This window comes from Zonotrichia albicollis, chromosome 4 (genome assembly GCF_047830755.1).
Source record: "Zonotrichia albicollis isolate bZonAlb1 chromosome 4, bZonAlb1.hap1, whole genome shotgun sequence".
NCBI classification, from domain to species: domain Eukaryota; kingdom Metazoa; phylum Chordata; class Aves; order Passeriformes; family Passerellidae; genus Zonotrichia; species Zonotrichia albicollis.
The window spans coordinates 39,152,662-39,174,025 of NC_133822.1; the positions used below are offsets into that span (position 1 = coordinate 39,152,662).

The window sequence follows — 21,364 nt, forward strand, 5'->3', positions numbered from 1 at the left end:
TGATTTTCCAAGTTCATTTAATATCTTGTCTGTAGAAGTGAACTCAGAATCAGGAGAAAAGAAACCATGCCACTGTTACACAAAATGCCATTATTTCCCTACAGCAATGAGGATCATGTCGATTGCATCTATTAATCCTCATTAAGCAATCATTAGTCATAATTTACATCTTCAACCACCTGCCCTCTCAGCTGAATGTTAAGGGATCCACAGCATTCCTGCAAGTCTTCTATCCTCACTCCACTTTATAGTCCTAATTTGCTGCTAAACCTGTCCTGTTTCACTTCTGAGGCCAGCACTTGTTATTCCATCCCAGCTTCAGTACAGAGAGAATCTAAAACCTTTTCTTTACCACAGCCATATCCTCTGGCTTTTTTTTTCCTTATCTCCTCTGCGGAGCACAACTGATTTTACAGACAGATAAATGAGCACCTGCCTGACAAACCCTGAAGCCTTGAACAATTAAAAATTTGGGGCATTTTAAATAAACGTGATCAGCATGTTTTGCTTCATTCTGTAACAGCCTCTCAGTTAAATCAGTTTTTCCTGCTGGTAAGACTTTTGCTGGCATTTTTTACGCCAGTACCTGTGCAGTGCTTGTTCTTGGTATTTGTAAGGAACCATTGGGACACGATGGTGAATCCTGTTTGGGGAAAGGACTGCAGCTAGAAGCCCAATCCTTAAAGCCAAAGTGCTGGTATTGCTGAAAGGCCACCTGTGCAAGGCAGGGCATTCCCAGCAATTGTGCAAGGCTGTAAAAAGAGTGGAAGTGTGAGCAATACACAAGTGAACAGAGGCAAAACCAGTTTATATAACATTTTTAACTTACTATTGTTAAAACATTTTGCACATAGAAATAATCTTTCTTCTCCCATAATAATTAGACCTGGATGGATAACAATTCTTGGATTAGGCTAAGATTTCAATTATGCTAATAGATTTTTGCCTTTAAACATACATAGGTTTCCTCTTTGCCCATAAACAAGATTTTCATTGTAGGGGCAGTGACATTAGTTTCTGAAGGACAAGCCACAGAGTTCCAGGGGAGTAAGACCAGTCAGGACACCAGGAAAAAAAAGGCCTTAATTTCTTTATGATTATAATTGTTTTTTAGAGCAGTTTGGAAACCACTTAAAAGTAGGCATTATCCATTTGGTAGTGGAATCGTAGGAATGTGACAGAGATAATTAATACACTGCACATTGTATGATGATAAAATATATAGAGTAATTTCATATGATAGGATCTTGACTTTCACTGCTAGCTCTGCTGTACAGTAGCTGCATGATGCAGAATTCACAGGGAATGAAACAAGTATCACTGCCAAGAAGCAAGGAGCTTTGCCTAGGGCATTAGAAATTTTTGGTGGCTGCTGAAATGTACTTTTCAACTCTGAATGTCTGGCCAGCAGCTAAACCAGCCCTGTAGGTGCTCTGTGTGTTCAGAGACTTTCAGCCTCCACACAGGACTATAGGGCTGGCGCAGTCAGCTCGTGATTATTTCTCAGGTAGCGTATTCTGCTTCCACACTGAGAGTTTTCGTGCCAATTGCTTCAGCACAGCCCATCTTTTTTTCTTTGCACATTAAGTAGAATCCTAAATCATGCTGAGATGGTAGATAAATGAGAATAATTCTAATTATCTCTGGGGTTTCAAAGTGGAAAATTAAATTGCAGTGGTAAATATTTGACTTCATCACTTGCCTCTGGACCCTTTCACCCACTCTGTTTTAAAGATTAACCTATGCTTCATATTTTCACTTCTCTCATTTAATGATGTTCTCAGTATCTTTAACTCAAAGAAAACCTTTGGCAAGCATAAATGGATCTCTCTGCTGGCTTAATTAGTTCAGCATATTAGCCAATAATTAATTCTAACTCCATCATTATTATTTTAAAGAATCTTCCTTCTTGGATGTCACTGAAATGGACTGGAAACAAATGACTGTTCCATTACAGCGTCTCTCAACTGAATAATAACATAAATAGCCTTCCTCTTTCACTCAAGGATCTGAAAATATTTTCCAAATGTTGATGCAGAAAACTTAAAATCCCTCACTGATGAGGGGATTACTTTTATCTTCAGATAAAGAAACTGAGGCATAGTGAGGGTAATTACTAGGATTATTTTGTTAGATTCATGTCATCCAGAAAATGGATACATTCTTTGGACAAAAAAAATTATTGTGAATTGTAGCTGTAGTGGAATTTAAAAACCAGTCACATACAATTGGATAAATCTGTGTGAAATTACTGATTTCCACATCATAAAATTAATTTAACCAGAAATAATTTCAAGTTACTATATATTTGTAGGCATGAGAAATCCCGTGAATGTCTTGAATATAGAACATCTTTCAAGGCAGCAATATAACTTAAAAATATATTGAAACAGTATTTGCAAACTGAAATATTCTAAAATCCATTCAGACCTTTCACTGTTAAGCTCCCTGTTCAAATTCAATTTGAGCTCCAGCATGTTCTTGATAATACAATTTTTAATTACAGGACCAGAAACAGGTTTTTTTTCCTCAGTATTTTTCCTTCATTCAGTTCACATAACAGAAAATACTCAAATAATTTAAAAACCTCAAACACCTCTTTTTACTATTCTTTAGTTTCTCATCGGTCTTTCTAGTCCCTCACCCAAGCGAATGCACAGAAGATAAAATGTCATTCTTTTCAGAATCTTTCAATTTCTCCCCACAGTGTGCTTTCTCTCTAGCTCTCTCTCTCTCTTTTTCCTTGCCCCATCCCATGATTTACCAGATAGGGAAGCACTATCCATTCCTTCCACAGATGTAGAATGGAGAAATATTTTAGTTAAAATTTGAAAAGAAAACATGCCAGGGGTTCAAAGCTGTCAATAGCTGTCAATAGTAGCTCTTTGGCATTGCTGTATGGGGCAGATCATAGAGAACCATAGCAGGAAGGTCTTCCCCTACAAAGTGAAATTCTCCTTCCTCCTCTTCCTTTTTAATTTTTAAGACAGTGACACAGACAAGTATTCTATGCAAATCTAATTTAGCGTGGTGCTGACACAAATCTATTCTGGTTTCACATATTGAACTCGCCATTCTGTTTTCACATATTTACTGTCTCCATTTACTGGTAAGGACAAAAACCCCACCCAACTACTGCAATACATAACCAAGAAATAACTTGCTTTGCAATTGCTTTTATACTTTTTTTCTGTGTGATTACTGGAGACATTCAGATATGAGCTTCCCTCCATACAAGCAGATTTTAACTAAAGAGTTTAATTTTATGCTAAAAGAAAAAATGTTTTCACCAATGTTTCCTCTGAAACCTGCATTGAATACTTTATCTTGTATTTATGAGAATAACATCTGCTGCTATGGATACAGTGAGGTCAACATTTTAATGTTACTATTTCACTGTACTGTGTTAAAGGATAATATTTTTCTTTAAAACAAAAATCTTAGAAAATATGTATTATAGGAAAGTAAGTATAGTAATGTATTTTAAATGAATAGGTAAAAGCTTTTATTTAATATTTCTGTTTCAAGTACAGAAAAAATAACAAGGTCCAGACAGGCAGCACTGAAAAAACACCTTGTCTGTAATAGAACTTCACTTCCATTTTCACCTGTTGCCTATAGCATGTTTTACAAGTATTAATTAAGCTGCATAAAAGTCCTATGACAATCCTCAAGGTGACCCCAAACAAAAAAAGATAGGGTTTTAGTTTGTACAAAGCACAACAAAAGACAGAATACCTTGTTTATTTGTTTTTAAAAAGCTGCAATTTCCTACTTGTTCCTTGTAAAAGAAAAACAAGTGATGTCAATTTTTATCTTCCTGCTTTTTGAACAACTGCAGAATAATAAATTCTTTTAATGAAAGAATAATGCTAAGGAGTTTCTCCTCCAAACTGGCTGTTAGGCAGTCAAGTTAAATAATCATACTAACTCAGTTTTAAAATTGTCTTGCAAAAATAACTGCCCTATCAATTACTCACTTTTTCTCTTCTTTTCATCATTGTATCATTATCCTTCTAATTTTCCTACTACCTACAGCATTCCAGAAAAGTGTACACAAAATAAAAAACAGCACAACTTTTAAACAGCTACAGATAACACAAATACATCCAGTCTTCTTTCTTCTATAGGAGCAAAGAGAAATAGGAAAGAACTTTATTCCCTTTCTTCTTGCACTCATCACATTCAGGATACACATTATTCAGAATCTTACCCCTCTCTCCCTCTTCCTCCCTAAAAGAAACTCAACCAGGTAACATTTTTCTGAAAAGCACAAGCCAAGGTAAATCTGCAATTTCCAAATAGCTCAAAAAAGTTTATTGTTTTATCACTGGGCTACAGTACAGGGAAGTGAAGTGAAAGGGACTGGCATTTTTCACAGGAAATGAGCCCAGGAATGTTTACATTAATGCTGAATTTTCCTGGAAATACAAAACCATAACTACTCATAGGACAAGTCTCATAGGATTCCTGCCCAAACGTCCTGGGGTTTTTTGCTGTTTGTTGCAAACAAATCATTCCAAGTAACAAAGGAATGCCTGGCTTTGGGATGTGAGCAAAACCAAAGGGCCATGACCCATCTCTGCTAATTCACTTGTTCGTGTCAAATTCTCCATCTCAATCACTGGGGCATTTCAGATGCTCCGCCCATTGAGACGGAGACTATGCTTGAGCATATTGCCTCAGGTGGTTGTTGTTAGGACTCATTTGTATTTCTTGAGTACTTTAAAATAATATTTCCAGCAACATTCAGAAAGGTTCCCTTAGCTTTTTAAAATAATATAAAAAATATTCAATATTGTACCATTTTATTCTTTGTACTGCCTTTTGGCAGGGGGGAGTTGTTTATTTGTTAGGGGGGGTTGTTTGTTTGTTTTAAAAATGCCTTGAAATTATGAAGACATCTGAGTGATCACTTGCACCCTCAACAACCTGAAATGCTAGTTTCCAAACAGATGAATAAGAGAACAAACTCACTGATCATTTTAGCCCCTGCAAAAATTCTCAACTTCAGAAATAATATCAACTTTTGATAACTGCAAAAAACAATTTACAAATTGATGATGAGAATACAACTTCAAGGGAAAAAGGAATATCTATTATCTGGAACTAGAAGACTACAAACCTATCCAGCTTTTCTAAACAATAAGAAATTATTGAATTTCTTATTGAAATTCAATAGCTAGAGAATCCTCTTATAAAGAAACTACTTTAAAAATATTAAATTCCTAAAAAATTATTTTCATGTTAAAAACTACTGATGCCTAAATAATTGGAAATAACCTAAAAGTGAAAATTATAAAACATAACAGGAGCCAAATCCTAGTGTAATTAATGAAGTTGTTATATTAACACTAGAACTTAAGTCTAAGTCTGTAGCATTCAGATAGTAACCGATGAAGTTATTGCAAAACAGCATTTAGCGAAGCAGAGAAATCATCCAATTGAAAAGACTTCCATCACGTATTATACATCCATTGGCAAGATCAAACATATCTTTCAAACTTGTTATTGACTGCAAAGTAACATCAAATGGGATCTGAAAAAAAAATACTAAATTAATAACTTTATTAAGCTTAGAGGTACCAAAAAGCACATATATACCAATATATATATATATATATATATATACATATACACACACATGTATATACCAATATAATACACATCTATACCAATAGTTTCATATAAAGTCAGATTTCTGAAATTCAAGCAATGAATTAGTTAGAAATATTTATTGCCTGGGCATAAATTTGTGGTTAATGACATTTCTTGCAGGAAACTAGTAAAACAGGATTCAAGGGAGGAAACTTTTATGAACAGTCTTGCTCACAAAGTTTATCATGATCATCTGTAGGTAAAATGAAGAGCTGCAAGTATGGTTAGCAATTTGGAAGGCTTTTCCTAAGATGAGAAAATGAAGGAATTGAGCTAACAGTAAAAGGTGAAATAGAGGGCAATCATAAACTGGTTTGAGTGTCCATTGAACACGGAGAACTATTTAACTGATTTAGGTAGCAACAAAAAACAGTTGAAGACAGAGATGACTGGAATAAGTTACATAGGGAGGTTAATTTTTAATGAAATTATTTTATTTATAAATTTACTTCCAATGTTTAAGACTGGAGCTTCCAAACACTACATCTCTCACAAGGACATAGCTACTCATTAAACAGCATTAAAAACAAGTAGGCTGATAATTTTTTATTCTTAAAACATGAAGAGTCAAATAATTTTAAATGAATAATTCAATGAAAACGCACTTGTTCCATTTGTAAATATAATTCAGGGCTGAATCAAAAGCACTGTAAGACACAGAGAGGGAAAAAACAATCAAAGAAGAGAAAGTGGCAACACGACAGAAGAGTGACAGCTCATACAATGAGAAAACAAAGACTACAAATTAGAACTGACTTTGCCCAATTAATTCACCAGAAGATGAGCAACAGAAAAGTCTTTGGTGGGGGAAAATGGTGAAAAACTACATATAAGAAATGTATCTGCTGCCTTCTCCTCCATTCCAAAACAAAGGGAATGTACTATTCTGTGGTGTACATAGTTCCTCCCAGAGCTTTCTGTCTCTGGCTGAGACAGGGTAATGCACACATACAGCTTATATGAAAGTTTGGAAATGCTACTGTGAAACACGCTATACATTAGGAAGTGCTAAGCACCCTACAAGTTCTGTTGGCTTCAGACAAGAACAAAGATGCTCAGCATCTTGAAGGATTAGGCTTCAGCTGCTCAACCAAAACTACCATACCTCAAAGCATCTTAGTTTGAAGTTTCTATCTGAAACTTCACGATGAAAAGTTCTGTGATGTTCCACCTGGTTGTGGAATTTAGAGAGAATAAAAGCAGCGCAGTAAACATCATATTTTTAATAGAACACCACTAAATCTGCTCCCTCACTTCCATCGTAGATTCACAAACAGAAGCAGGCAAAGTGAAAGGAATTCACAAGAATTTAAACGGTTCCAGAAATTCTCCATGATTCTGTGAAAGTTTGTCTGTATCTTTCCCTAGGAATCTATCAAATATTGCTACCATGGAAGATACTTCAGTGGGACTCTGAGAAGTACAGCTTTGCAGAAAGGATGTGGGTGTATTCTGATGCATTGATTAAGCCAGATTGTGTGATATGAAGGCCTGGGAGTCATTTGAGAGAGAACTTCAGGATGGATAATGAGGGGTGGCAGGAATGGTGCAATGTGTACCAAAGGGCAGTGTGCACTCTCAGGTACTGGGCTGCAGGATGCACAGGACAGATTCTCTCTGCTGTAACAGGCACTAGCCCAATGTTCTCAGATAATAAAGTCACATTCTGTTCTGGTAGGAAGAGCTCTCTGACTGGAAGGGTACAGTGGATGCCTTTTCCATTATCATTCCATTGTGAACAATTTCTGGCAAGATATTTGAGGATCAGTTGAGGGAGTGATAATTAAAGTGGACTCCAGAATCTCCTGTGGAGTCCCTTGAGCCCTGGGAGCTGTGGTCCTTCCCTGATGTCCCCAAGGTGGCTGAGAACACTGAACAGCACTGCTCCCCACCCTGGGCCAGTTCCCACAGTCTCCTCTGGGACACTGACTGCACTGGGCAACAACAGCATGAATAAGATGCGTTTCCCATCAGCAGGGACAAAAAAATTGCATGCTATCTCTCAAAACATGTCGTGGGCAAGACAGAGAAAGCTAAAGAAAATGGAATAATCAAACCTGAATAACTGCAAAAATGCAAGAATGGAAAGAAATTGCATTTGGTGATTCCATCATGGAAAATCACTGGAGTCTGTGTAAACAACAACCAGAGAGTGGTGAATAATCTGTATTAACCACTGTGAGCAAAAATCCCCTTTTAATACATTTTTGCATCTATGAAAAGTTGATTCTAATGAACAGTGAAGATATTCACAGTTTGTAATCATGCACATTTGTATTTTATTTGTAAAGATGATAAAATAAAACCAAAACAAAATAAGGAAAAAATGGGAAGATGCTTAGTGGTATAATCCTTGTTTCAGTTTAATTGAACAATTGTTTTATTTTAGAAAACAGATTTTTACTCTAAATGAGAACAACATACCTCAGTTAATGGAGGGGACAGGGCTGGATCAACAGAAAGCAGTGCTTTGACTTCAGATAAACACCTTTTAGCCATTTCCTAATGGTATAAAACAAGAAGAAATTTGTACTATCTGTGTACTACAAACATATGCTGTACTATCAGTCTCCTCTGATAAGCTAACAGATGGCTCAGCCTTACAAATTTTTTCAGAATATTCAAGTTTTAGGTTATTTTAATTGAATTCACAGCAAAGTAAACCTTAGCTGATGAATATAAATTTTCTGCAACACAAACAGTAGTGTTTCCTGTACAAACACAATGCCCAAATCTTGCCATTTCTACTGAGGCAAAATTGCTCCTGGTTCAGGTTTTAAATCCAGTGACTGAGCCTACTTTTGCTATGTGTTTACTGAAGATATGATAAACAAACACCCTGACAGATGATATTTATACATGTATAATGCATGGCATGTTAATCTTATTAGTATTCTAAACATTTTTTACCAATTACTGACATTTATTAATGAAATTTTGAGCAAACACCTTCAGGTAATCAGAAACACCCACTAAAGGACAGCTCTGTCTACCCTCCTGAGCACAGTGATTGGCCAAAATACCATTTGTTCTCCAAGCTGGTCAAAATACAGCCTCGTAATAATGGCACAGTGCACAATTGTCACTGTTTCACAGCATCCATCAGACAAAATGACAGCCTCTACATCATTAATCATTTCACATAATAGATATAAAGAGAATCCTGTCACATGATAAATGTCTCCCACTTTGAAAATAAACGTCTATTTTGCCTTGGCATTTATCAAGCAGCACTTATGCTGTGGCAACATTCTATTCCAATGACATTATCTCAAACAGAGCACACGGAAAATTCTGAAATTACCTTTTGTGTGTGTGTATGTGGGGAGAGTATTGCTTGTGGACCATATTCAGCCTTGCTAATAAAAAGAAAAGAGGATGGCATAGAGAAAATGAAAATAAACTCCATGCCAATTTTAGTCATCTCTCAATAACATTATTGAAGGTTCTTATTTCAGAAACCACCACTGCCCATTTTACATTGACGATGTGTAACTGATGTTTAAAAAGCACTTTTGGGTTGATCACCATGCTAATTTAGCACATTGCCAAGGATTTTCATATGTAGATTACTATAAATTAGGTATAAGTTTCCAAATCTATGTACCTGAAGAGGTAGCCTTTATTTTCAAGTAAAAGGTTCAAAATACCTGGGTTTTTTCCTAAAGGGACAAGTAATAGATAAGAAAAAGTTAAATATTAAATAAAGAGTGAAAGTATTTCAATTTTTCTTTAAAGACGCATGGGAAGCTTAATGCCTACCTTTATGTCTTCCTTCCAAGTTGCCCATCATTTATTTCCCCAAAACAGGCATCTTAAATCATATAAGAGCCAAGCTGCTCTCACTTACTTCTATTTTACCATCGAGATGCACTTTCGCATCACTTCTCTTGGGTTGAAATGGAGGAATTATTTTCAAAGTTTCATTTTGCTCAGGTAAACTTGTATGTTCTGAAGTTGAAAAGCTCTTAGCAGCTTGCATCGATAATTCAATTTGCTCCTTCAGATCAGACAATTTCTCCCTTAAAGAAATAATTCTAAAAGAAGACAAAGTTTTTCATATTACTGCTATAAAACAACAGTATTTGTTGTTTCCAGGTTATAATTAGGCTGACCTAGCTTTTATTACATATTGATTAGGTTCTACATTTTCTTTCATTGTAAGACTGATCTCATAATTTTACAAAAATAAGTTTTCCATTTAATGAAGTGGAGATATAGAATACATTAGCTTTTTACATTAAAAATAGAAGTATAATTTTAGGAATGTCTCTGCAAGAAATGGCTTTTTTATCCAACCAGGGTGGCAGAGGCTGCCCATTATTTCTTCCCTTCCACCCACTAAGCAGTTCCAAAAATTTTAAGACTAGATGAATGACAAGAAAGAAAGAACGAAAAATGCCATAGGATGTGAAATTAAGGGCAGAGCCCAGTGCTACAACTGAGAAAAACACTTGCTTTCTTAGAATTGTAATATGGTATGGAGAAAGTAGTTGATTCAATGAGAGAATGGGAATAACTGCCGGGAGTGGTTTTTAGATCTGCTACATTGCTATGCCAGTGTAATATAATTAGCATATGTTACTTGGTTCTTTAAGAATCAAAACGAAAATGCTAATGAATGCATTGAAAAAGCAGCTGTTTGGATGAGTTTAACACATGTATGATATCTTACAGTTTTTACAGTGAAAAATATTTGAAAAGCAAAAATGAATGCTTTTAAAGATTTACAGCTCTTTGATATTTTGTACTTTATTTTCTCTCATCCTAAATGGCTGACTGATCTTTAATACAGCATGAAATAACTGGACAGAGTCAGTGATTATTTACCTAGCCAATGGAATCCAAAAGTGGCCTGAAAACATAGACACTGAACTGATGTCACTAATCCTGATAGGACTTGTATTATAAGCATAAAGCAACAAAACCTGTAAGAGAGAAGGGAATGGTAAACTGTAATGCAGTAGACCTGAGCTATTTCAGTGATACAAGAGTACAATAAATATCAAATACAGAGTACTGATTAAGCCTTAGATAATTGACCTTCAAAAAAGAGAGGAGTGTGACTTCATATGAATTTGTACTACACTCAGTTTTTATAGGTTTTAGATGAATTTAATTAATTAAATTGGGTATTATTACTCTGGGTTTGAAAATTGGGTGTACCACATGATGTCACTATCAAAATCCAGCATTGTCCTGATCCTGGTCAATCATATGCATGGCTGTCATCATGCTAGGTTTAAATCCATGAAGTGTGCATAACTCACCAATCCAAAAAAGCCATACCATTATAAGAAAATTAAGCAGAATGTTCTCATCTTTCACTGCAAGTATTTACTAGTGTAATTGAAAATATGCTTCCTAATGGTAGCTGAATATTTTGACTATATGGAAAATGTCAAAAATATGACATTCATACATTATTTGGTTTTAAGAGTTGTCTCTGGTCTTCTATTGATCTGTATGGTCATGCTAAAGTAACCTGCAAAGCCACATTAAAAGGTACATTCTTTACATTAACTCCCGGGGTTTCTATCCGTTTCCTAATAAAGACAAATGGGTCTAATAGAAATTTAGAAACAGATCTGCTATGCCAGAAAGTTTAAGATCATGGATTTTTATTGCTGTAGCAGAAATTTTACCTACACGTTGCTCCCTTGCGTAAAGATAAAACAAATTCCATGTCATAGTTTCTCACAGTCCTGCAACCCTCTCATCTCTTTCATCTTTCATTTTCAGTCTGATCTTTTAGGAAAATGAGGCTTACAAAAACCCATTTTTCTTGTACACGTGGATCTTTGCTTTTCCAAGAGTCTCCCACCAAACTATTATTCAAATGTATCTACCCAAATTTAGAGTGGAGGTCTTAAAGACATCAGGGATTTACAACAGGCATGAATACAGTATAGCCTGGAAGCTCTATATGGGGAAAAAAGGTGGTTTTTTTGGCCTGCCAACAAAAAACTGTCAGGGAATTCTGTTTTTTTAAAGAGCAGGTTTGCAGCAGAGTAAATAAATTCTTCCTATCACCATAATTCTGTTAAAAAGCTGGTAACTCATAACACAAATATTCATTGGAAATTAGACTTAATTTGCTCCACTACCTAAGGAACTGCTTTGCTCTAGTTATACCTTAGTTTTTCTGTCGTTTGATTCCTTTGCCATAGGAGGAATGTACCACTGAATGTTGATTTCCCTATCTGGAGCAACTGTTGCCCTACTCTCTGTCTTCTCATATTCTGGAACGGCAGAAACCGTAGAAGCTGGTCTCGCCTGAGAAACTAATGACATAGTTTCAGAAATATCAATAGACATCTGAAACACAAAATAAATGTGAAGTTTTTAGTAAATAATAATATTTAATAATATTTAAATTACATCATTTAAGTAAATTAAAGTTTAAACTATATTTTCTGTATTTTTCTGAAACAGGAAAAATCTGTTATAATCTAGTGTCTACTGGAATTGGTATGACTTTCATTCCACAATAAATATATGTTTATTTAGGTAAATAGGTAGTTTTTAAAGGTGTCCTTTTTACTAAGTTAAGACTTTTCAATGCTTATGCAATGACACCTTTCTAAAGCTAATACAAAGGATCTGTGGGCTGACTTAGAGACACCCATGGTCACAACGATTGCTGCCTTTGACTTAAAATCATTATGGCATTATGAGTTTGGCTCAAATCTATTATTTGGCACACTGAGAATACAACATTTAGTGATGAAAAAGTAATTTGCCAAGTATAAATATTGATAATTAAAACAGGATTCTCAATGTTAGAATAATGCTTTATTTATGTTTACCTATCTGTTTTCTCAGGTTTGCAACTAACAAAGGGTGACACCTGCTGAAATTTCAACCATTTAATTTGTGAGGATTTGTTGTATTTTATAACATACATATGGAACATTAGCAGGGCATTCATCAAATAGCTACTGCTGGCTGTCATTCACCAGGGAATTAATGCAGGAACACTGTCAGCCATCATTCATGTATGAATAAAACCTTTTCTTAAAATTGTGAAATATTTGATTTAAGGGCTGAACACACCATCTCTATTTTTTAAAGTATTACACAGATCTGCAAAGAACACTGGCTAAACAGTTGCTTTTTCAGGGAACATGGAGGCTATTTGAAATAGGCCTAATGTCTCCATCATTGGTTCCAAAATGTGGACACTGAAAACAGCTTCCTGGCAAGTTAGTTCTTCTCAAATTTCGCATGTTCACTGCTGAAAAAATGGAGAATTTAACTTTATTTTCTCTACAAAAATGTCAGCGTATGACAACTACAGGGTAGTAAATCCAAGTGAGCAAAAGATGGATTTCTTCACAACAATCTGATTTATGCCATTAAGCCAGTTACCATCCCACATGAAGCTTTAGTAGAAGTGAAGGTAACAATGAATCCAGGGGTGTGGAAGTCATAAATTTGAGCACATGGATTTGCCTTCAGCGGCCATAACCCATGGTAAGCCGTGAGCTGTGCATGGAGGACCCACTCACTACAGCCCTCTTCTAATTCAGTAATGAATCACTGTCCTGCTAGCATGGACTGTGAAAAAAATTAGGAGAAAACATATATATGGACATGAGAAGAACTTAATTTATTCTGTGCCCCTGAACTCGATCTCTTAAAATTCCAGTTTATGCTATATATTTCTTTTTAAAATGTTTGTTATGAGTTTTTTTATCACTGAACTGAATCCTTTGGGTTTCTGTTCATATTGAATATTTTTGAAGAAGAACATTACAACTGCTGTTGTCAAACTGGTCGGTCGCTGAATAACATATGAAAATATTTTTCTCAGAAGTCTGAAAACAAACTGTCTTTGTCAAGTATTTCCAGATCTACTTACTCTCATGGAGCAGAACAACAAAAAAAAAAGCATGAAAAATGTAACAGGGCCCAGAATTTTAAATATAGACCTAATGTAACTTGGATTCTTTGGTCAGAAGACCAGAAAAAGCCTTCAAGGGTCAAAAATAGGTTACAGAGGTAGATATAAGTGAAACAACTTCGTACATAAAACTCATTCTTTCAAAAAGTAAGTCTATTTCTACTGTTAAAACTCAAAGTAATAAATTACAGTTACATTTTTAAATAACATCTATAACCTTCTGGATAGTTAAAGCTTCTAAAAATGTTGTGATAAAAATCAATGAATCTTAGAATTAAAAAAAGTAAGAGCTTTGTGCTTATTAGCTGTCTGCAACAGTGAAGTTAACACATGATTATGCAGCTTGCACCTGTCATGAACATGACAGTGAGCTCTGAAGCTTATTATTCTAGAATACTGTAATACTAATTATGTCAAAAAAAAGCAGACAGACTAAAATAATTTTTGATATATGATGGCTGTTATAAATGTCACATACTGTATATTTACAATTTACTCAGTGGCACAGTCAGGTCTTTGTTGGGAAATGAGTAATGATATGCTGTCCAACACTGCAGAAAGTTCACCAACTCTAGACAAGCTACCTTCACAGAAGTATTTTTATTCATTTTCATAACACACCAACTTCTCCCTCCTCAAGGCTCCCCTGTCTCCATTTAATACTGAATATAATAACTAAAAAATAAGCCACAAAGACCAATCTTTCATTTTAATTTTTAGTATTAGGATAATTATTAATATAAGACATGTGACTGAAAAACTTTGAAGACAATTATTTTTACCGTGGGTTTTAAAACACAATTTCATTCAATGTTCAAAACATGTGCCATGGTCAATGTAAAATCCAGAATTCTAATTCAAGATTTATCTGAGTAATGTATTCTTAGCTGCCTACATTTGAAAGCTCAAATAGGCTGCTCACGAGCCAGACATCAAAAAAGGTTTATTTTCTAGCCAGCTAATAATCAAGGAAAAAACTGGCATACAAGACCTTAAAAAACTTTTGATAAAATATAATGTACATATTTTTTGAAAGTCATGTTTTTATTATAGACTAAATTAACAATATAGAGACTGGTACATACATATTACAAAACTAACATCAAGACATTTTTGGTATGAAAGATGAAGATCTGCAAGATTTAAAATCTCAGCCCTTAGTGAGTAACAGCCAACTTTATCAACCAATAAAAACACCTTTTTAAATATCATTCTGTTTAATCTTCTAGGGTCTAAATACATTGGCTATGGGATGAAGATTATTTTTGCAGAAATGAATAATTATTTTAACTACATCATTCACTGCTTTCACAGGATTTTGGTTTTGTACTGATCCTGTGCATATAATTTCATTCTTCTACAGTGCTCCCAGAAATATTACTATTGGAATTACCAAGAACCTGAATGAAATACCAGTATAATATTTTTGAAACATTAGAAAGAATATAAGTACCTCTGAAGAATCACTTGAATGACTGAGTGGTATGTCTACATCATGTAGTTCTGCTGGAAAATTCTCAGGACAACACACTGAAAATTGCAACAAATACTTTTCAAGGAAGGAATGCATTTTTGCTATGCGTAGGACAATTCCTGTGTCAGAAATCAAACCAAGGTGTCCATCTCTTCCAGAAAGTGATCCAGTTCCTGGGTAGGGGCAGTTTTTAAAAGAGATTTTTAAAATTACATCATTATTTGCCATTAAAATGTCAAGTTACTACATATACACCATATTCATAAATTGTGGAAGCATCATAAAATATGTAAATAGATTATCATATAAATGCATTTCCAACAATTATACTGATTGCCCTTAAATATTACTAGCCTATGCTATTGGTAATTTTTCACCAGTGATCAGACAGTTAAACAAACTCTCTCCAGACATTATAAAGTAGCATCAAATGGGAGGTATAATTTTGAGATGTAGGTACTTAAATTCAAAGTGTAAGTGCCAGTATGTTCACTAGATGTCTAAGCACCCACTAGAATAAACACATATTTATTCAACACAGCCAAAACCAGCTTTGAGAGCTCTTAAGACCCCAGCTTACACAGCTAGGGACTGATCAGCTGAGTTTCCCCCTAGGCTCCCCGACAGGTAACTACAGCTCAGATTTACATGCACCTTTTGACACTTAATTGTAGATACATTCCTTCCAGTTCAGTGCTGAGCCAGAATACTTTCATTTGATGCTGCAGGTAGAAAACCCAGCCCTCTCTGGAATTGTTATTTTCAGAGTTGCTAGGTTTCTCTCTAAATAACACCTACACATACAATATAGTTTTGTTCTCACCTGTTGGGTCATCAATTGTATATCCATAAGCTGGCCATCACATGTAGAGGCACAGTATTAAGGCCTTGCAATTAATGGATTCTTACTCTATTTGAAAGGTCCTATCTATTACCATGTTCTATTTGCAATGAAATAACCCAAGCTTGCAAATCACATCTGGGGTTTCAGTCAAAACACATTTAATAGTGCATAGCCTTCCCATTTACCCTACACTCAGGTCTCCAAAACAGAACCTCAAATTGAACCCATTTATTTATTATGTGACTTAAGATTGATTTTTCTAGGACTAAAAATAGATTATGAATTTTTTAGAAATGCTTCAGATGTAGTAATAACAATTAAGTTTTGAGGGAGGCCTTCCTTGTATTGTGGAGGCTTATGAATAACTATGAAGAAAGGTTGTAATATCTTCACGTGCAGCATGTGTAAACTGACATAAATCTGGATTTCCATGAAGACTTTTTGCATTTATATAATTTAAAGGAACTTAAAATTAGGCTACTTCAAATTACGGCCTTTAACTCTGACACTGTTTGCCCTCAAGAACAGTCTCTCATCTATAGCAGTTTTCTGGAAGGAAATAAAAATGCCTACCAGATAGGTTTGTGTTATACATTCTCTTCAAATGATTGTGGTAGCGAATCATGAGAATCCATGTTATTGCATCTTTCTTCTGGCTGGCCTTGGTGACAGGACTTTCTGTTCCTTCACTGTCACTCTGATAGTCTTCTGTGATTTCTTTGTTTTCAGCAGAAGATACTTCGGGAGTTTCAGAGACAACATTGTATCCATCTGCAATCCAATAAGAGTTCCACGCATGAAGTGGTTAGAATTTAAAAGCTACTTCTGCATTGTGCTGGAACTGACTAATCTGTAACTAGAACTTGTGAAACTGCTTATATTTTTCATACAAGAAAAATTATTTTTACTCTTTTTTAATATGGGTTGAAATAGTAAATAGCCTTAAAATTAGTTGAAAATTGTTTCTCAGATCAAAAGCAGGAACCTTACTAATCCTTGCAAGGAATTCAAAAGGAGTAGAGAGCAAGGTGCATTCTCTCTCTCTGAATCATTATTCCTACACATTGTTCAATAGAAGATACTTACTAAATGGAAATAACACAAGGAGTCACCAATCATAACTGCAGCACCTGAACTTCCCAGTTTTGTTGACCCTAACTCAGAATAGATAAGCACTCTGAAGTATTCATTGTTAGTTTTAATCCTAAATCCATCTTAGATATTAAGCACATTTTCACTGAAATATACTCTTAACTGTGAAATAAAACAAAAGATAATATTTTCTTTTGCACTGCCTAAAAGTTGTACTTATGCAGAAAGAGGAACAAATTATCAGTACAGATATCACTGCATCACTGTTTACATTCAATACTGGTTTTCACTGTATTAGTACATGGCTCTTTCAAAAGCACAATTCTTGAGCTGTTTCTCACTCCAAATCGAGCAAACATTGTTACAGTGATTCCTAACAGTAAACTTTCAGACAATAATCACGAGTGCTCCTACAAAATTTGAATGTCTCTATTATTCCTGACATTTCACTGTCAATGCCAAAATGACCATATTGTCCTATAGATGAAAACTTAAACATGTTTTTTACCAAGAGTTTTACAGATAATATTTAGTGTTCTATGCTGAGAATTTACAATTCAATTTATTTGTTTGTATTTTGGCCGACTATTGCTTTTTTACTTTTTCTATTCTTCTTTGTATTGGCTAGCAGAACTATCAGGAGAGACATGTTGCATTTGCTAAAAGAAAATTATCTGTAATTATAAGCAAATGGAGCTAGTACAAAACAATCAGATGGAAAGTCTTAGTATACAACATTTGTTTTCATAAACTAATCAAAACACATATGTTTAAACACTGTACAGTATGCAGACATGGCTCAGCTTTCCAGCACCTATCAAACAGAGCAATTCACTCTTTGTCATTCACTTGGCAAAATTGAAATCAAGTCACTGAACCAAAATCACTATCAATGGTTTCCTGTTTAAAAATAAACATGAATCATTTGTCTTAGTGTTTATATAACATCTAGCACTCATTATCTCAGAATTCCTATTAATTCCTAGTTTCACTGCTGAGGGTTTTTTTAGATCAAAAACTTCCATTTCATCAACTCCTTTAGCTGAAAAATAAAAGCAGAATTTAGAAATAAACCAAAGTTCTACCAAGCTATTGGAAGCATATCTAAATAATAATCCATAGGATTGGAAAGACAGTGAAAGTTTTCTACTGACTTTGACTTTTAGAAGACATGGGCAGAAAACTTTGCAAGAGTTTGAGTTTGTCAGTTTTGGTGGGTTTTGTTGTTTGTGGTTTTGTTTTTATTTCGTTGGTTGGGTTGAGGTTTTTGGGGAATGGCGCAGGGAGAGAAGCTATTCAAGACCAACACCTTGCAAAATCAAGAGTAAAACTGAAACTCTCCAAGGGAATGCTAATATACCTAGAGAGAAACATCAGTTATATGTCAATGTTTGGGGAAAAAAAAAAAGCAGTGATGACTGATAAGAAGGCCAATATCTACTTTATATGTCAAAGGAAGTCCTGTAACAAAGGACCATCCAAAATTATGGCAGTATGTGCACTCTGTCTGTCTGAACCACAGTATGCAAACAATGAATTTTTCCTAAAATATTGAACACATGCACCGGCTGCTATTTAAAGGCTCATGAAGTCTCTACTTAATATTTCGTATTGCTACGTATGATGAGACTTTTGCTTTTACTTTGCAAAGGTGATGTATAATTTTTCATAAATTAAAACAAGATATTAAATGTATTACTAGATTACATGGCATATATAGCTTAATATTTATTTAATTTTCTGATATTACAAAGTATAAAGGAATACCAGATATGAAATCTCTGTAGGAAGAAAAAAGATCCATAGTAGCAAATTCTGGGATTTTTTGTTGTATTTCATCCTTCACGTTCTCGTCTTTAACACTCTTGATTCCAATTAACAGCCGAGAAGCAAGCATAGCTTCACTGACCTAAAAATAACATTTATTTTATTCAGGGTTCATTCACTACAAAATTTATGTAGATTTTAATATCTTAGAGTAGCAAGATGAGGACAAAAATTAATTATTCAACATACTATATTTTTAAAAGTTAAGAAAATATTCTTTTTGACATAAGGTACACATTATATCAAAATTAATCATTACTGCTGAAAGCTTAATTACTACATACTGATTTCAAACCAGATATCCTCATCTGGATGCCATTGGTGTCTGTCCACATGTCAAATACATGTGCACACATATCAAGTCATGTGCCATTTTATTTGCACTGAATCAAAGTTAAGATAAGCAGAGTCATATCTGTCCAAGAGAGATTAAATGCATTATTCAGTGGCCATTTTAATTTTATTAAACAAGACCCATCCCAGAAATTTTAGGAAACCTTCACACTCTTGTTTGCATTGCCTTATTTGCTCGTGTAAGTAGAATGAGATGAAATGTAAAAAAAAAAAAAAAAAAAAAAAAGAAAAAAAAAATTAAAAAAAAATCACCTCTTCAGAATACTGCACCAACCTGTGAAGCTGCTCTTATTGCAATCCAGGCTTGTGCTTTGTACGCTTCTGATTTCATAGCGTCCTCAGAAGCCCGATCTTCAGAATAGGTCTAAAAATTATATGCCAATTCATAATCAGGATTCTAAACATATTACAGTAAACTATATTCTAAACATCGAAGACAGTCTGCCAACTTATAAAGTAATTGTTTTATTTCCAAGTTGTAAAAATTGGCATTGAATGTAAATCCATGCATTAAATGCTAAAACCAACAGCAAAAAAATCTAGAGCATACTTATTGGTTGCTCCTGGAAAAAGTTTTCTCAGAGCAGCTAATACTATTGTCACTAGTGTATACAGTGTTGCTGTCATATTCCCCTTTTTTGAATCTTAATTACCTCTTTTCTCTAATGCTATACATTTTGCTTTCCATCTATGGCTCATAGGAACTTTCATGTTATTAAAGACACTTGTATTTCTCATGCTGTCATTCATATTTGTATAGAAAAATTGAAATTTTATATAGTTATAGTATAGGTTTGAATGTTAAGGACATTTTCCAAGGTGCAAATTAATTTGTACATAATGGGAAATGAAAACACTGTTGGTTCTGTGTCTTCCTATTTTATACAGAAAACTATTTTATATATAATTCAACACAATAAATGTGAGAGATAACATCAAACAAGATCAAATTCTATTATATGGTTTCTTTGTGTGATTTTTCTGGGAGGACTTTTAGGTTCAGTATGATATATAAGTCACTGCGAATAATAATATGGCAAGGTGCACAAAACATATTTCCTGTTTTGAAGAGGCCCCTGCCCAAAAGACAGAAAACATACACTGTATTTGGAAGTCACCGAATTATCTGTGTCTGATTCATCCTCATTCGTTTCAGCAAAACGGAAATAGGATAGTGCTATTTCAAGGTACGACCGTCTTACTAACCTGTAAGAAACAGCACACAGAATAATCAGCTTAACTATCAAAGTAAGCATTACAGTGATAAAATCTGTCTCCTGCATAAGACTAGCTAGATACCTCACCAAATAAAGCATTCATCCAGCCCCCATCTTCTACTTTAAGTGCAACTTCTTTCAGAAATTTAGGAATTCAGAAGTCCATGGGTTCCTGTTTTAAAGTGAGTCTAAAACATCTCTATGGTCTGCTTAACAAATAACACCTTCATTTAACAGTACATCAAATATAGTTTTTATTATTTGAAAAAAATATTCCATAAATAAATTGCAAATGTTTAGTAAGAAAACCCTAATTCTGCAAAGGAAGTGGTCTTCCCGTACTGTTTGCTTTTCTTGCTCAAGTTAAGGCATTTATCCATTGCCCTGCTTTCCCTGAAACATAGGTAGCTGAATTTGGATACCAATCAAATTGGGTGCTCAGTCAAACTTTCCAAAGGATCAGCAAAAGCACTCACAGTGACAAAACCAGACTTTTGTTTCCTAACTGAGCTCAGATACTAACCTTCTTAGTTTTGAGTTCTGTACAGGAATGTTTCACATCTTCAGACAGTGCTCAGCTATCCCCACCCTCCTCCTATGTCTCCTTATCTTTTCAGTGATTTTTACAGTAGTATTGTAAACTAAGCAAAAATCATAGAATCATAGAATGGTTTGGGTTGGAAGGAGCCTTTAAAGGTAGTCTAGTCCCACTCCCTGCAAGGAGCAGGGACACTTCAACCACATCAGGTTGCTCAGTGCATCCTTCAACCTTATCTTGAATGCTTTGAGGTACAGGGCATTTATCACCTCTCTGGGCAACCTATTCCAGTAAATCACCATTGTAAAAAATTTCTTCCCAATATCTAGTCTCAATCTACCCACTTTTAGTTTAAAACCATTACCCATTGTCCTATCACTACAAGCACTATTAGAGACTTTACCTCCACACTATAAGCCCCCTTAAGTACTGAAATGCTGCCAAAATGTCTCCC

The 21,364-nt window shown here is 34.7% G+C and overlaps 1 protein-coding gene across 7 annotated transcripts in view; it reads right to left on the reverse strand.

Annotated features, from left to right (window-relative positions):
* Positions 1 to 600: 600 nt before the first annotated feature.
* The window catches only part of CFAP54 (cilia and flagella associated protein 54), a 107,201-nt gene continuing 86,437 nt past the window's right edge, over positions 601 to 21,364 (reverse strand). For 4 of the 7 annotated variants that reach the window (XM_074539583.1, XM_074539582.1, XM_074539581.1 and 1 more), the window contains 10 exons: positions 20,256 to 20,361; positions 19,430 to 19,519; positions 18,742 to 18,883; positions 16,456 to 16,653; positions 15,018 to 15,211; positions 11,794 to 11,976; positions 10,489 to 10,586; positions 9,509 to 9,695; positions 8,083 to 8,160; positions 601 to 5,539 (listed from right to left, as the gene is read on the reverse strand). In XM_074539583.1, the coding sequence (XP_074395684.1) occupies positions 5,420 to 5,539; positions 8,083 to 8,160; positions 9,509 to 9,695; positions 10,489 to 10,586; positions 11,794 to 11,976; positions 15,018 to 15,211; positions 16,456 to 16,653; positions 18,742 to 18,883; positions 19,430 to 19,519; positions 20,256 to 20,361 (1,396 nt within the window). In that variant the 3' untranslated portion in view covers positions 601 to 5,419. Of the gene's footprint in view, positions 5,540 to 8,082; positions 8,161 to 9,508; positions 9,696 to 10,488; positions 10,587 to 11,793; positions 11,977 to 15,017; positions 15,212 to 16,455; positions 16,654 to 18,741; positions 18,884 to 19,429; positions 19,520 to 20,255; positions 20,362 to 21,364 lie in introns of those variants that run through there. The other 3 variants (XM_074539585.1, XM_074539584.1, XR_012580040.1) reach the window with 3 other exon arrangements.